Genomic DNA, 15,742 nt, shown 5'->3' with positions numbered 1-15,742 from the left:
TAACTGTGAATTATTCATATATGTGTTTAATTGAACTGAATTTTATAGTTTAAATGAATAAAAATAATATTTTTGTTTTGTAGGTTAACCTTCAAATATTTTCAATGTTTTCCTTCTTCCGATGTCTGAATCCGATGTAAACCAAAATGCTTAACCAAAGATTTGCAACAAAATACGTCATAAAACAATTCGGAAAATTAATTTCCCCTTTTTCAACTCAAAGAAAAATTGATGACGCATTAACTACACATTTAAAACTCGATAATAATACTATTGAAAAATTGTATAAAGACGCAGAGATTATGAAAATATCGAAAAACAGATTTCTTCGGAATTCTATAATATTGCAGGTAAGTATGATTTATTCATAACATTATTGAATATTACACAATCTGTATATTATTAATAATTCGTTAATTTCATCCTGTTTTAGTAGAATTTCAATGTAAGATTAGAGAAGACCGAGTATTTGCTACGATGCTTAATGCTTAACCCTAAAGTCTTGAGGAATAGAATTCTTGTGCTTAGAGAAGTAGGCTTAGACTCTATAGATTTATGTCATATTAGACGGTATGTTAATTGTTTTTAGATAAATAAGGTCATACTTTAAAGCTCAAATATAATATTTTGCAATTATAAATTTTAACTTATAATATACAATTATTTCTTTATTTTAGGTTTCCAATATTAATGCAAAAAACTGTGGCCCAGTTCAAAAAGTTATATGGCATTTCATCTAGTGAAAGTATTATGAAAATTGTATTTTCTAATGTAGGCGTGGAAGTTGATATGTCTAATGATAAAATGCTAAAATTAGAGACTCGTGTGCGAATTGGTAATTATTATCAATTGTGTATTCTATACCATAAAACATATAATATGAAATTGTGTGATAAATTCTTTTATAAAAATAAAAAAATGAAATATTTAAGTATTACGGAAATATCAAGAATAATGGATGTGCTGACAAATAAATGTCAGTTTGATGTAAAATTTGTAAGTATAATTATTTGGAGAGAAAAATACATTAATTTATAAATGGCCTAATCTAATACAATATTTTTTACAGTTAAAACGACACGATTACCTTCTAAATGTGGATGCTGACAACATTGAAGAATTTTTTAATGAATTTAAATACACAAAAATAAATAATAAAGATATGACTCAAATAATAAAATTATATCCCCGAATCCTGCTTTATGATATAAGTAAAATAAAAGAATTATTACAAACTTTCATGGACTTGAAAATACCAAATGAATCTCTAAGTTCTCTAATGAAAGGTTTACAAATGAAGAAAGATACGTTCATGAAACGTTATACGTCTATTGATAATAACTTAGAGTTATCTATATGGTTGAAGCATCCACGAATTTTGTATATGATTTATTTCTACAAGTTGGTAATGAATCGTTTAACATATATGAAACGTTTAAACTGTATAAACAATGCAAATATTCACACATATATATCAAGTAAAAAATTCTTTTCGAGGTAACCATTCTGATCAAATAGGATATAAATGGTATTAATAATTGTAATATGATGTATATTTAAACACTTTAACATTTAATTTTAGATTTTTAGAAGGAGATATTTCTTTTGTAGCAGCAGGAAAACATTTAACATATATTTTGAGGAAAGAACTAGGGCATGACAAGGTTCATGTTATATCTTCTATTCGAAAACATCCTCATTGGAAATATGTTCCACTGATACGCATTGATAGAACGATACAATATTTGAAGAAACGTTTTTCAATAGATGATATATGTAAAAATATTCACATTATACTTTATTCAATGTGAGAAAATGTTTACATTATTTAAAAATATTGAAATATATTATATATAAATATTAAAGTACATATTATATTAATATAGGTCGGCAATTGATAATATATTAAATTTGCTGTACAAAGAACATTCCTCACAAGGTGGACATAATTATACTCCTGCACAATATTTGGCATTATGCTTGTACAAGTTAGAAGAAAAATATCATTTCAACGGTGACGGAATGTGGAAAACCGATATTTCGGTTTTCCAACAAAATTTTTTGGACGATATATATGATCTTGATAATCTTGTTGATTGTATAAATAATAATGACAACGAAGTGACCAATTCAAGTGGAACAGCATGGCTTGAACATTTACTACAATAATACTAAGTGCATGTGAAAGATATACAAAGGGCTTCTTAGAGCATAACAATTAAATATTTCTAGAAATATGAGTAATGTAAAATCTGTTAATAGGCAAAATTAGAAACTAACTTTTTGGTTCAACAATTTTATATGTGATAGTATTATAAGGATTTTACAAGATTACTGACATTGTTTAAACAACGTAGTACATATTTTTTTATCCAAAATACATTTTAATTGAACCATAATCCATATTCTAAAACAAACTGATTTAAAGATTTGTCTAAAAATATTTTATTTTTACCTATTAACCTTTGCAGTTTAGTTATACATATTTTCAATTGTCATGCTTTATGTGATTTATGTATGTGTGGGTAATAATAAATTTGTTATTAATGGATTGGTGACTAAATGTTTGCATATTTTAAATAAAAAGGGAAATTCAAAATTTTTACTTAAAAATATAACTTTATTCAATTAGGTATTGTCTGTTTTTGACAATGACCTTTTGCCATCTTTCAGGCAGTGTCATAATTCTATGTTCATAAAACTTCTGATTTTTTTTCAGCAAAAAACTGAATTAAATGTGATTTTACATAATCAGCGTCATTGAAAATTTTGAATACGTTGACAAAACAAAAGAATGTGCTAAGACCACCTATTGACAAAATCTGCAATCACTTAGTTGCCAATCCAATAGTATGGATTATATATCGAGACAAGATTCCTCTCGTGATATATTTTGAATATTTATTAAAAATTACTTTCGCATACAAATTTAATATTAACATACAAAATTACAATAAGTTGTGTCGAATTTTTTAGATATTTCAAAAGGAGTTAATTATTTAAGGCACGTTATCGTCAAATAATTGATTACATGTTTTCATTTTTAAGTGTATTTAAATGTGAGTAATTACAAACATCATAAAAAGATGGGCAGAGTACAAAATACACACGGAATATCTCTGTAAAAGACTTTACAAGTTCAGGTGATGTTTTATACTCTCTATATATATGTACATGATTTCGTATACACTACAGAGTATTTGAATAAAATACAACACAACATGTTCATTTTCATTCAGTTTTTCTTAATAACTACGAACAAGGGACAAATAATACAAAAGTACTCACACCTCATACGAACTTACACCTTTAAGGCACTGGAATGCTCTCATTCAATTAATTGCTTCCCTTAAAATACTTTATTTCTTACACATATATGTTTATTATAAAAAAACATATTTCTTCCAAGGCTGCTTTCTTACTAAAAAGAATCAACAATTATCATATTCTTAGTGTTAAACTTTCTTTTACAAATGTAGTTCCAATGAATTTCATGAATCTTTTAAAACTATATAATACAAAATAGAATTACACTGAGAACAGAATAAACTTCATAAATAAAAGAAACTTTCAAGATTTCTCAAAGGACTCTATTGAAGACTTCCATTCCCAAACTTCTTTCTGTCTTTAGAATAACCAATTATAATAACTCTAATTAACTCAAAACCTTGCATTATCATCCTTAACTTAACCCAAATGCTAATAAATCTTCCTAAGCACAACTCATCAAGATTTTATGTTCAGCCCTGAAATTCCTTTGACAAAAAAGATCTATTCCAAACTGGAACCGCCAGTTGTTCTAGAGTAAATTTAGACTGGAGGTTTCGAGTCAGTTCAGAAAAGGAGGCAACTGCACATAGCTCTGCTGGCTGGTTGGCTCGCTCTTCACCATCACCTGTTCCTTCATTCCTTGGCGTCCTTGTGGTGAGTGCATCCCGTATTCTTGTTTCTGATCCTGTTGTTGTTGCTGTTGTTGCTGCTGCTGCGTGTAATCAGATTGTTCGTGCTGATACTTATCCGCTGGACTGAGACCACTGACATAATCCAATTGCTTATTCTGCTGATGTTCTTCCTCTGACATGGAGTTAGCTAGGTGAGTGGGTGGCGAATGCGTGGTTACCATAGTCTGATAATCGTTGCGGGTTAGAGGAGGTGGTGGACTGTTACTGGCGTTCATGTAGTCCTGGTGTACGCGCATCGTGTTCCCTGATGGTGTAGAAAATAACGAGGCATCATGTTGCGGAAGCATTGTCGCGTACGAGTATGCTGACCCGTTGTTACTCGGTCCACCGAAAGAGGTGGAATAAGGGGAATTAGATGGGCTAAGTAGATTCAGATGTGGCGCTAGATCATACGCTGGAGAATACGCCCAAGCATCTGGCGGTGCTGTCGCTGTTGTTGGAGAGGCGAAGGGGTTGAGGGTATTATTCAGCGAGGTAAATGATCCTGGTGGAAAGAGAATTGCTTGTATTAATTTTTTTAAGTATAAAAATAATTCTTATAATTTTTATAAACAAGAACATTCTTGTATTAATGTACCAAGTGTAAGTATAATTTTATAAAAATCTTTAGAAACAATATAGTAATCTATGTGGATTTTAAACTAGTATTAATTGCAAATAGTATATAGGATTATTTTATAGATTTTTGTAATACGATGCAATTGGCTTATTTTTGCAGAAAGCGTTGATATTGTTTATAACTATGTATGTATGTATGTGAATGGGAAATCGATGAATTAACTGCGGTTGGTTTTTTTGTTTTTTCTTTCTTTATTTTAAACTTTGCTAAATAACTTCACTCGATCAGTAATAAGTGAAATCTTCAAAAGAGTAAATAATTTCCTCTGTGTAATATATTAATAATTTCTTTTATTTATTGTAAAATATTCTGTTATAGTTACTTGTTTTGATAAAAAAAATAGTAAAATACTACAAGTATTATTTTATTAGTATAATAACTTAAAGTTTAATAGTTTAATAATATAATATATTTATAATATATTTCTAATAAAACTGACGAATAGCAATAAAAAATATAGGTAGAAAACAATTATCATTTTTGTTGTGATTACCTGATAAACCGGGACTTGCTGAACCAGCAGCCATGTAACCGGCGGTTTTACGTGGAGGTTCTCTCTTCCGCCATTTTGCACGCCGATTCTGGAACCAAACTTGAACCCTTGACTCCGACAAAGCGAGTTTTAGAGCTAGCTCTTCTCGCGCGAACACATCAGGATACGGTGCACGTTCAAATGCTCTTTCCAATTCTTCCAATTGATAAGCAGTAAATGTCGTTCTGCAATAATTAATTTGCACAATAAAATTAAAATAATCATCGAATAGTAATAATAATTGAAGCTTCAGATTATGTAATTTTCTTTTTCAGCGGAACGTGACTAATATTGAAGATATTATAGTATTTTTAATTTTAAACTAGGCTTTTATAAAGATTCTGTTGTTAATATTTAAAAAGATATGATCAAAATCAAAGTTGGAAGAAAACATCAGGAAGTAATAAATAGTTAATCTAATTTTAAGTAATTTTAAGGAAATATATACCTGGTTTTCTTCTTCTTGATTCCATTGTTGTCGGTCTTCTTCTTGGAATCTTTCTTAGCTGGCTGAGCCTCACTACTGACTATAAATATAAATTAACGTAAAATTTCAAGAATTATTCCTTCTATAAATATCATTTCACTTAAAGAAAAAAATCACAATTAATAATTCTACTTAATTCTATAATGATTCTCTCCTTAAATCAATTTACTTATCAATCCAAAATTTCACAACACTTTTTAAGCTAACTTTTTCAACGATTTCTTCACTTTATATACATATCAATATAAATTTCACAAGTACTTTTACAAATTAATAGAATCACTCTTATTCTCAATTAGTCACCACAAATATCGAATTATTAAACCAAATTTTCCTGTAAAATTTTCAACATCAAATACTTCAAATATTTAAATATTCACTGAAAGCACAATACTAACCTGGAGCAAGAGTGTTCATCGGATCATCTGGCTTCCTTTTTATATTATTTCCAAGCTGCAGACCTTGCTGCAACGTCGTCGAGGTCGGCGTCGCAGCGGTGGACGTCGACGTGGTGACATCCTGCGTCTGAGGAAGTGGTGCGTACATTCCAGCTAATTCCAATTCCTTCAGCTCTTTCTGTTGTTGTTGTTGTTGTTGCAGATGATGGTGAGACGTTTGATGATGTGGCGGTGGACTATTGGAAGAGTCTAACTTGTGAAGATGACCTCCAGTGGGCATTAAATCGCTACCATGGTGTCCACCATGAAGGCCAAGCATCACTTGAATACTGTGGACTCCGGAACCTCCTCGACCACCGAAGTCAGAGAAGATCGGGTCATCGAAAGGACCTCCGTCCATCTTTTATAAATTTTTTTACGATTGAAAAATTTCAATTATTTTCTCCTTTCGATTCTTCAAGTAATGGATAACAATGTTATATTACTTTTCTAGTGTTAAATAATAATTGAAATGCAATTATTGGCACAGTATTTCTTTAGTAACTCTTGAAGTTTTAAAAACACGTGGTTTCGTGACTTCTCTTCTTTTTAATAAAAATATCATAAATATCAAATTCTTTCAATCTTTAATATAAATTCGTATCTTCTTATCTTTAATAGTTTCACAAACTGCAATTGTGTTTTTTGTTCTTCAGTCACCGTGCGCTGAATACAATTTCTTTTCCTCTTAATTACATACACTTCTTCTTCAACAGTTTTTTGACTTCAATTATCTTTCTTCTTCAATCCTCATAGGATTACAATTAGAGTAACTCGACAGGAACCATTTCTTTCTATTAGTAAATAAATATTGAATTCCTCGCTTGGATTTTCGATACAAAGTATATGAGAGTCTCCTCTTCCTCGATGTTTCTTCACCTTTCTTCTTTATCTTCTCTTCTCAGTAGTAACAAATGAAAATTCGTCGATCGATGATCCAGTCAGGGTTTAAAATACCCTAGACAACTGTGTCCCATTCACTTCCTGCTCCCTTTATTACCGCCGATTTCTCGGGTTCTTCGTGAAGACCTCCGGTTGGCCAATTATGCAAAAAGGCGTGCGCGGTGTGCAGGATGGCGGTCGCGGCGTTCGCGCGTCCTCCGTAATGGAATCCGAGCCAATTGCGATCAATTGTTGCCCGGGTTATGATTAATTTTGATTAGTACAAGCTAACGAAGCGAGAGCCAAGCATCGTGTCGTCGGCACACGAACAGATTGAACCAGTCGATTCGAATTATACTTTCGAGAACCGTAGGAACTATACTCGAATGTTAATTTGAAAACATTTTCAAAATAAAAGCAGCAATAAAAAAGAAGAAAACAAAAGAAAAAGAGAACGAATGATTTTCCAAATGTTTACGTATATTGTTTCTCTTGCGACTGAACGGATTTTTGCTGAATTTTCTATATATCGACAACCGGGTGAGTTGATCGCACGAAACAACAAGAGCCGCCTAACTAACCGGACACTGTCGCACTAAGCGACGATCCGTTCTGACTCTGGCTAATCAACCGACACTCACACACGCTTATATTTTCAACGGGTTGCTGGCCAGGCCGCCCCCACACATAGAAACCAACCAATCCTGTAGCACCTACTACGCGTTACGTGCTCCACGAGAGGACGGCCGTTTTATGCGGGCGCGGTATATACTGTTCTCCTGTATTTCTTCCTCTTTCTTTCTCTTTTTCTCCCTTTCCATTCTGCACCAGAGTTATCCGTCTGTCTCTCTTTTTAATCCCCCTTGCACAGAAGAGTCACTTCCCCCTCCCACCCCCTCTCAGTCTCTCTCTCTCACTCTCTCTCTCTCTCTCTCTCTCTCTCTGTATGTGCTCTTTCATCTCTTTGATTCTTTCTTTTTCTTTTTTTGCTTTCCTGCCTTTTCTCTGGCCTGGTACCACTCCACCACTCCAAATAAAATGGTTCGTCATGGTATTGGCTGAATATATATAGAAGTATATGTGCATTGTATCTTTGTCGTTTATGTTTCCTCTGTCTGAAGTTAGGGTTCGGGAGTCTCTCTTTGGTCTCGTGGCCACTGCCACGCCATTGCGACCGCCCCCCGGCAAAGAAGTTGGAGAACGCCGCCTCGATATTATGATATGCGTTAGGTGATGTTGCAGAGGAGAGCTTGGAGGGGCATATGGGAATCGGAGCGGGTTGGCTTGTGCACGGTCCACCGCGATGGGAAAATTGTGTACATCACGATTCCACTTCGAATATGGACGACCTGCGCTTGACCCACTGCGACCTCGATGTTTCTTAGAACGGAGATCATGGTAGAGAGAATGCTGCATGCGCGCTGTTTAGAGGAAATAAGGTGGTTTTAGGAAAAATTTACTTCTAAAGTAAATTTAATAATGATCTAATTTGTCTACCTTCTGTTTCTTTGTTACAGCATTCTAGAATACACTTTTTGTTTAATTAATGATGTAAATTTCTTTGGTATAGTTCTAAATTCAAAAAAAAGAGTACCTTGCATTTTTGGACTGTGTGGATGAAGATGAAGTGCAGAATATTGGAAATAAAGGTTTGGTTGGTTGGTTGTTGGCAGCATTGATTTAGGAAAAATTATGCTATTTATATTCTACTTCTTTTCGAAAGAAGTTTAAAAATATTGGTTAAAGAACTTATCTATAGTCCATTTTGGGGTTTTATAACTTCAAGAAATTGGAGATATCAAATTGAACATCGTATAGAAAAATAAATAAACCTTAAAAAAGAATAATTTTTATAAAAATCTATTAGCAGCCAAATTTTTGTTAATTAAACAGCATAAAAAGGTATGTAAAATATAATAGATTTGCGTTTAAGACAATATGAGTCATATTGTATAGTTTTATGCAGAAAGTTGGACGATGATGCGGAAAGCTTACGCAACATACTCCGACGATGACGTTATTTATGCATGAAATTATCCAAGTCATAAGGTTTAAGTTATTCATAGTTCGTGTTTCAAACATGTACTTCTTACTTATAATTTTTTATTTATAATCATACTTGATTTATGACTTACAGATAAGAAGGTGAAAAATAAAAATAGAGATCGAGGCATAATTCGAACAATTACTATTTCTATAAATTACGAAGGTTTCAATTGTTCACATTACCAGTGAAGAGCAAAAGTATCCAGAAAAAGAACTAGACAATCTCATACAATTTAACATGAGTCAACCTTAAAATACTCAAATCAAATTTTCATAAACAAAAATATAATTAATACATTACCTGAATTTCTAAGTCCACGTATTTCCATTTCCTAAAATCGCTGTATCTTCTATGAAATTCATGTTCTTGAACATCACACATCATCAAGTAAGTACCACCTAACCCAACTCCCATAAATTCCACTTAGTTTCCACCCTAGCCTCAGTCACATCGAACATATCAGCTATCCATCTCGTGACTCTGTTCGCAGAAGTCCTTGAACCAGAACCTTGAACCTCGATCAAACGATTTGAGAGATCACAGAGCGCTCTCGGCGACGATCGACTTGCGTACATCGCGTCACCGATCCTCTGTGTACCGAATGCACGATCCTCCCATCGATTTGCGTCCCATGCACTATCAATGATTCGAATTGTCCCGCAATTTTACATCCACACCGTTTCGACTCGTCCTCGTATCAGCTGTATCCGGTATATACTTGAATTGAGAGGTTAGAAACGGATTAGAATCCATCGATCGATTTATGAGAAGATGATCGATCGGAAGGACGAGAAAGGTAAGAGTACCTATACTTTCCAAGAGATCCATGTCCGTTGACCGGCAGCGTGGCACTGAGCTCTTAAGCGCAGGCTCAATGAAACCAGCAATCGCCAGGAATTGCCTCGAATTGGCCCAATCAAACTACCCCCATTCCGTGTGTACACGCGTATATTAACTGCTAATTTCATCGGCGGTAATTAGCGCGCGCGAGCGCGCGCCTGTCACGCGCTGATTTAATTGCACTCTCGCGGACACTCTTTACTTCCTCCCCTACCATCCTTACGGTGCATCTTTTCCGTTGCGCCGCGCGAAACCGATCGCGCCATCGTTCCAACCGCCTGGCCTCCTCGTTTTCGTCAATGAGTTTGTTTACTCCAGATCGTTGGATCTCGTGACTATCTTTGTGAGTAGATGTTATTTAGAAAGGACAAGATTGGACAGAAGAACGGAAGAAATTTAATTAAGTAGGTAAAGACGATTTTAGAGCGATTTTGGAGGTTAGGGATGGTTTTGCACGAAGTGGATGGATATAGAAATCGATATAGATCTCGTTTTTGCTTGAATTTGTTGAGTAAAGTTTTTATAAATAGATTTTACTATTTAGTTAGATGATTGTATGATTGTTTAATAATCTATAACCTTAATTTTATTTGATCATGAGAAAAGATAGTTATAATTGATCAGAGTTTTCTAACATAATATGAAACTTTCCCATATAAAAAAATTGTTAATGATACATTAATAAAATATAACAGTATATTAGTAATCTATTATTTAATGATCACACTATATGGTAACAATTTCCTACCTACCTACCTACCTATCTACCTACCAGGTTATATCCTGACAGTTTCTTTTTATTCTAACAAATAAATGTACACTGGCAACACTTCTTGATATACTACAATAAATATCTATTACATTATATTTGTACATTACCATATTTCTTAAATGTTACTTCAACCAATCAATCTTATCATTCTAGAGTACAATCCTTAGCAAAATAATTATCACTCAATAATATACATCCCCAAATCTTCATACTCATGCCATCTCGCACAAAATTTCTGCCACTAACCAACACTCTCTGTCACAGACTTTCTAAGATTCATCTAATCTTCAACTACCTTCAAACAGAATTCCTGAAGCAAGCAGCAGAAGTTTCAAGAATCTTCAATTTCCTCTATATTCATACTGAACCGACTGGATCAAACTTCAATGAAGTTGAAGGTGACTGAATGCGGGTGATCGAGCGTGCGCGCACTCATGCTTGCAGGATATCCGCGGATGCAGGAGGCGGCTGACCGGGAGGATGACGGCAAGCGCGCAAGAGCGAGAAGTCGGTAACTTAACTGGCCTAAATGGGTTTAACTCGATGTGATTTTGCTGGCGAACCACTAAATTGAACGAATACGAACTAAACTGAACTCAACTAAGCTAATCATATCACATTACTAGCGTTATTAGCCGAGAGACGATATAAGTGAAGGTCCGGTGGTGCCGGGCTGCAGTAACGGGTCGCCTCCTGCACTGACCCTCTGCACGACTTTCTTTTCGACCCCTTTTTCTCGTTCACACTATCAAGAATTTCGTGTCCTGTATCATCTATCCGTATCTAAATCATAGAAACGCGTTCATTCTGTATAATTGTTACGTTTGTCGTTGTTTACGAAATTGTTTTTTAGGTTAGTTTTGTGAAACTTTGTGGAAAGTGAAGTCTCTCGGAAGAAACAGACGATTCTCGCTGTACACGAGGTCTGGCGGACGATGTTGCCCGAACCTGGCCGAGTCGCAACGCTACCTTGACTGTGCAACAGGAAACACGTGCGCCCGGTGAAAGTGACAGTTCGGAGCGCGCCAAATTTGAAACGGAGATCGAAGAATCGCGTTGTTCGTGTGAGTAAAATGTTCTTATAAGTGTGTAGTGATTGTTGAAGAATTCTTTGTTGGAAGTTGTGTATGATAAAAATAAGTACATATCTTAACTTAAAACTGATATGGTTCGTTGTAAGTTACATATTGAATTATCTTTTTATGACAAAGCATACTTGTATCTTGAATTCAAGTGATATGATTTAATGTAAGCTATGAAGTTGTGATTCTTTTATCTTGTTGAGATTTCTTGTATATGATTCATTAACAATATTTTACATGTATAAATTCCTTAAGTGCTAATTTTATGAAAATTTTATGTGCGCTATTTAAAATCTTCGTAAATATTATGATTTTTATATAATAAAAAACTTTCTATATGTAAATTGTATTTAATATTCAATATTCACAAGTTAGTCAAAAATCTTCTACCAAACTTTTACTATTATTATTTGTTACAATATTAAATTTGAATATTTTTAATATACTACTAAATTTTTGTTAAAAAATATATATTTTGTAAAAAGGTATATTTTGTAATACAAAATGCAATATTGAACAAACTGAGAAAGACTTGTTATCGAAGTGGGGGATATCAGCGGTTAAAGAAAGAGAAGACAGAATAATTATCTCCCACCAACCACTTCGAAGCGGCAAGAGAGGGGAATAGACCTGGAGGAAAGATAAGAACGAAATGGACACGATACGTTCCGCCCCCACCATTTCTAGCAGCAGAATAGAAGGAGTTTCTCGGCTCCACCTCTTCCCCTTCCGATAATACCCTCCTTCAACGGTGGATGACGATTTGACTCTGACTTACTGTACTTGGGTACCTCGCTCTTCAACCCCCTAAGATTTCTGTTTACATCTCTCATACACCCAGAAAGTAATTTTCCAACAACCTTCTGTAATCTTACAATTTTTACAAAACTGATCTATAATTCCTAAAGTTAATTTACAATTCAAATACATAATACTATTATTTTTCAATATTAATTAACGAACGCAGTAGAACAATTTTTCCAAAATATCTTTTCTTATACTATAATCGTAATTTTATTGAAATTAGAATCTTAGAATCTTAGAATTTTTATTTCAAATTAGGAACCTCCCCACTTTTCAATATTCACGTTTTTCTAACTTTGTTTCTACACTATATTTTATTCTTATATTATATTTTTTACAGTATGCGATATTTTATTTTCATATTTATTTTTTAGATCAGAACAGACTAATATAATCCACATATATATACATATATAATGTACACAAGCTTTTACATATATGGAGAACGTAGCGAGCTGATAATAAGCAGACAAAGGGAAAGAGTCTCTCTTGTTGAGAAGTATATTTAGATCGAACGACACAGGGAAACGAGGTGAAGAGGAGGGTTTGGAAGCGACTTTTTGCACGCGAGCCGCTCTTTTTTACGTCGTAGGTATGTCGACCGGATAGTATTGCCGTGTGGCCAGGCTGGCAGGGCCGACCAATTGAGCCTGTTAACGTCAATTGAGCTGAATTAGTTCAATTGGACGTAATTGCGCGAAGGCGACGGGGAACCTTCGCTCTCTGTTCGCCAGCCATGCTCGCGTTTCTCTTTTCGCGCTGATATCGCCGTATTCTCAGGACTTCCTTCAAAGTACAGTCCAAACATAAGTTCGATATAATCGGAGAATGTTGTACAAGACGGATTTGATACATAGATTGTTTAAAACATTGGTTTTATATTGGGATAATATTTGGGCATGGAGTCTTTTTGAGACGTAATTTTGTGACTATTTTGGATAAAACGCTATTTTAACTAGATTTACTATGTTTCTCTAGAGCCGTTAAATTGTAGTCTCATAGATTTAGTTGTTTAATTTCTCACTAAATGATCTCAGAATTTAATATCAAAGATAAAATAGGTTTAATGTTATTTAACGCGATTCTTATGTTGAAGCATTTAAACTTTGCTTTTATTTATTTTCATAATTATAGTAGATAATTCTTGGGTACAATATTAACGCGATTATGTTATGTATGGGTACAATATCTATTATATTATCAGATAACAAATCAAACATACAAAGCAATAGATATCTTTCTAAGAAAATAACAGAATCACAAAAAATTTGCTACTTGACAAATCATTTCATCGCTTCTATCAAAATTAATGAAAAATAAAAAAAGCAACTCTTATATCGACCAGAAAAATTCCACCCCCTTTATGTTCTCTAAGCTTCCCCTAAGCAAAACAAATTACAACATCACCGGTACCAGGATAATGGCCATCAGAGGAGGCAATTATGACAGCCGTGGCCCAAGAATTAACGTGCCCACATGAGCGTCGCGAGATTCCTGATCGAGATCACAATAAACGTTCCTTTCTCGCTTTTTTCCTTTTTTTCACCCCCATGGAACGTTGGCGAACAAGCAACAGTCATTGATATTAGTCACTTTATATCATGCTGGTATATTTCACGGGTCAAAGCGTAGAGAGATGGCCAACGACGAAGACTCTTTTATATGTGCTATATGTGTTTTGAGGAGAAATACTGATGGTCGATCCCCACCCTCGATCGGATATAAAGAACTTGGGTATTTTCAATATACGCGCACTGTCTATTCAATGGTTGCTGCGATTCTACCTGAGATTCGATTCATACAGGAGATGAATTCCTCGTTTGAAATATGCTGGATGCGACCACGTGGATTGAGTGCATGCAACAGGTGTATATCGCTCGCAGGAGACCACCTGTTGAGTAGATGTAAATTAAGCCTTTCGTTTTCAATAATTACATTGCGCAGAAGTTATACTCATTAACTCTATAAATTAAAAGGAAAAAGAGATGCGTGTTGGATATTACAATTTTTATGAAATTTCTTCAGAATTTACGCTTATTTATATCATTTTCTTGCAATACAAATAAGCTTACACTAGAGGCAAATGTAATTTGTTTCTTCGAGAAGTACAATGGTAATCACGTGTCCGAGCAATGAAATGTAGATCAGTCAGAGATGTAGAGTTAATGAAGTAGAGTAACGCGCGAAGAATGTAAAATACAGTTGAATTAGGATGTCGCGAAATTGAAGAGAGTAGGATTTGAGAATTGAAGGGTGTAGAATGAGCTAAATTAGATTATTGATGAAAGGATTGAAGATATTTATAAGGGTCGAATTTGAGAGTTAAGGGGAGTGAAATATACACTGTAGAATGAGATTGATTAGATTATTAATTATGAAATGTGAAGGTTGAGGGGGCGTAGAATATATACTATGAAATATACGCTATAGAATGTATATTGTAGAATGTTATAGAACGTATTAAATTAAATTATTGATAATCTTATTTGTTAGAAATTCGGAGTTGAAATTTTTCATAAATTGTCTCGTTTAATTGTAATAATAATTAAGCTGGTATTTAATTGCACTTTTAGATTTGGAGATCGTGATTCAAAGGAGAAAATGTAACGTCGCAGCCTGATGACGTCGCATCCTTATTAACCCGACGTAGTCACATCCGTCGCTGTCCCGTTCTGTATTCACGTGCAGGGTGTTTCTCGTAATGATACTTTGATTTACATATTGAAACCAGTCCATAGAGTTACGTACTTCAATTTAAAATTCTCTAATACAAATCATACTCTTCAAATTTACGCTGGAAATCTTATTCTTCTTTAATTTCATATATTTTCTAATTCACCGTGATATACTTGTACATAAATGATTTATAGTATATATAACTATATCATAACTCTTTCTACATCTTTTTATAAAATCAGTTAAAGATTGTCTGCGAAATTTTGTGAAAATCAAATTATTTTTTAATGTTCCTCTTATTGTATATAGATAAATATTGCTATCCAAAAATTGGTCGCATATACTTTCATCCAAAAGAATGTTATTTTATTCAAATTTCTTAAAAATACACCACTTGTACAGTAACATACTAATTCAATATATTAAACTCTTCACACTATCTAGAAGATGGATTAATAGAGATCACTAAATCATTATGATTAATTAATAATAAATTATTATATAGAAATTACTAAATGGATTAATAGATGATTACTAAACTAAGATAACAAATTTAAAATAGGTTTAGCTGAACAATTAGGTGCAAATTCATTGTATTCTCA

General features: G+C 33.6%; 2 protein-coding genes and 1 long non-coding RNA gene across 4 annotated transcripts; 2 read left to right on the top strand and 1 right to left on the bottom strand.

Moving 5' to 3' along the window:
- Window positions 1-7: 7 nt before the first annotated feature.
- On the top strand, window positions 8-2,543 carry Mterf5 (mitochondrial transcription termination factor 5). Its single transcript, XM_072011134.1, has 6 exons — window positions 8-350; window positions 437-570; window positions 678-996; window positions 1,070-1,497; window positions 1,583-1,807; window positions 1,887-2,543. The coding sequence occupies exons 1-6, from the start codon at window positions 147-149 to the stop codon at window positions 2,167-2,169; spliced, it is 1,593 nt and encodes a 530-aa protein (XP_071867235.1). The 5' UTR covers window positions 8-146; the 3' UTR covers window positions 2,170-2,543.
- Window positions 2,544-2,883: 340 nt separating this feature from the next.
- On the bottom strand, window positions 2,884-10,159 carry Repo (homeobox domain-containing protein reversed polarity). Of its 2 annotated transcripts, XM_072011146.1 has the most exons (6): window positions 9,773-10,159; window positions 9,267-9,683; window positions 5,999-8,340; window positions 5,562-5,640; window positions 5,075-5,298; window positions 2,884-4,446 (listed from the first exon to the last, which is right to left on the bottom strand). In XM_072011146.1, the coding sequence occupies exons 3-6, from the start codon at window positions 6,396-6,398 to the stop codon at window positions 3,830-3,832; spliced, it is 1,320 nt and encodes a 439-aa protein (XP_071867247.1). In that variant the 5' UTR covers window positions 6,399-8,340; window positions 9,267-9,683; window positions 9,773-10,159; the 3' UTR covers window positions 2,884-3,829. The 2 variants fall into 2 exon arrangements, with proteins under 2 accessions (XP_071867247.1, XP_071867248.1); XM_072011147.1 differs by lacking the exons at window positions 9,267-9,683; window positions 9,773-10,159 and adding an exon at window positions 8,514-8,815.
- An 828-nt stretch (window positions 10,160-10,987) lies between these two features.
- LOC139991217 (uncharacterized) lies at window positions 10,988-15,265 on the top strand. The gene is made up of 2 exons (XR_011800754.1): window positions 10,988-13,056; window positions 15,038-15,265. It is a non-coding gene; the product is annotated as an uncharacterized lncRNA (long non-coding RNA).
- The last annotated feature ends 477 nt before the right edge of the window (window positions 15,266-15,742 follow it).

This window comes from Bombus fervidus, chromosome 9 (genome assembly GCF_041682495.2).
Source record: "Bombus fervidus isolate BK054 chromosome 9, iyBomFerv1, whole genome shotgun sequence".
Taxonomy (NCBI): domain Eukaryota; kingdom Metazoa; phylum Arthropoda; class Insecta; order Hymenoptera; family Apidae; genus Bombus; species Bombus fervidus.
This window is presented reverse-complemented; position numbering and strand designations above follow the sequence as displayed.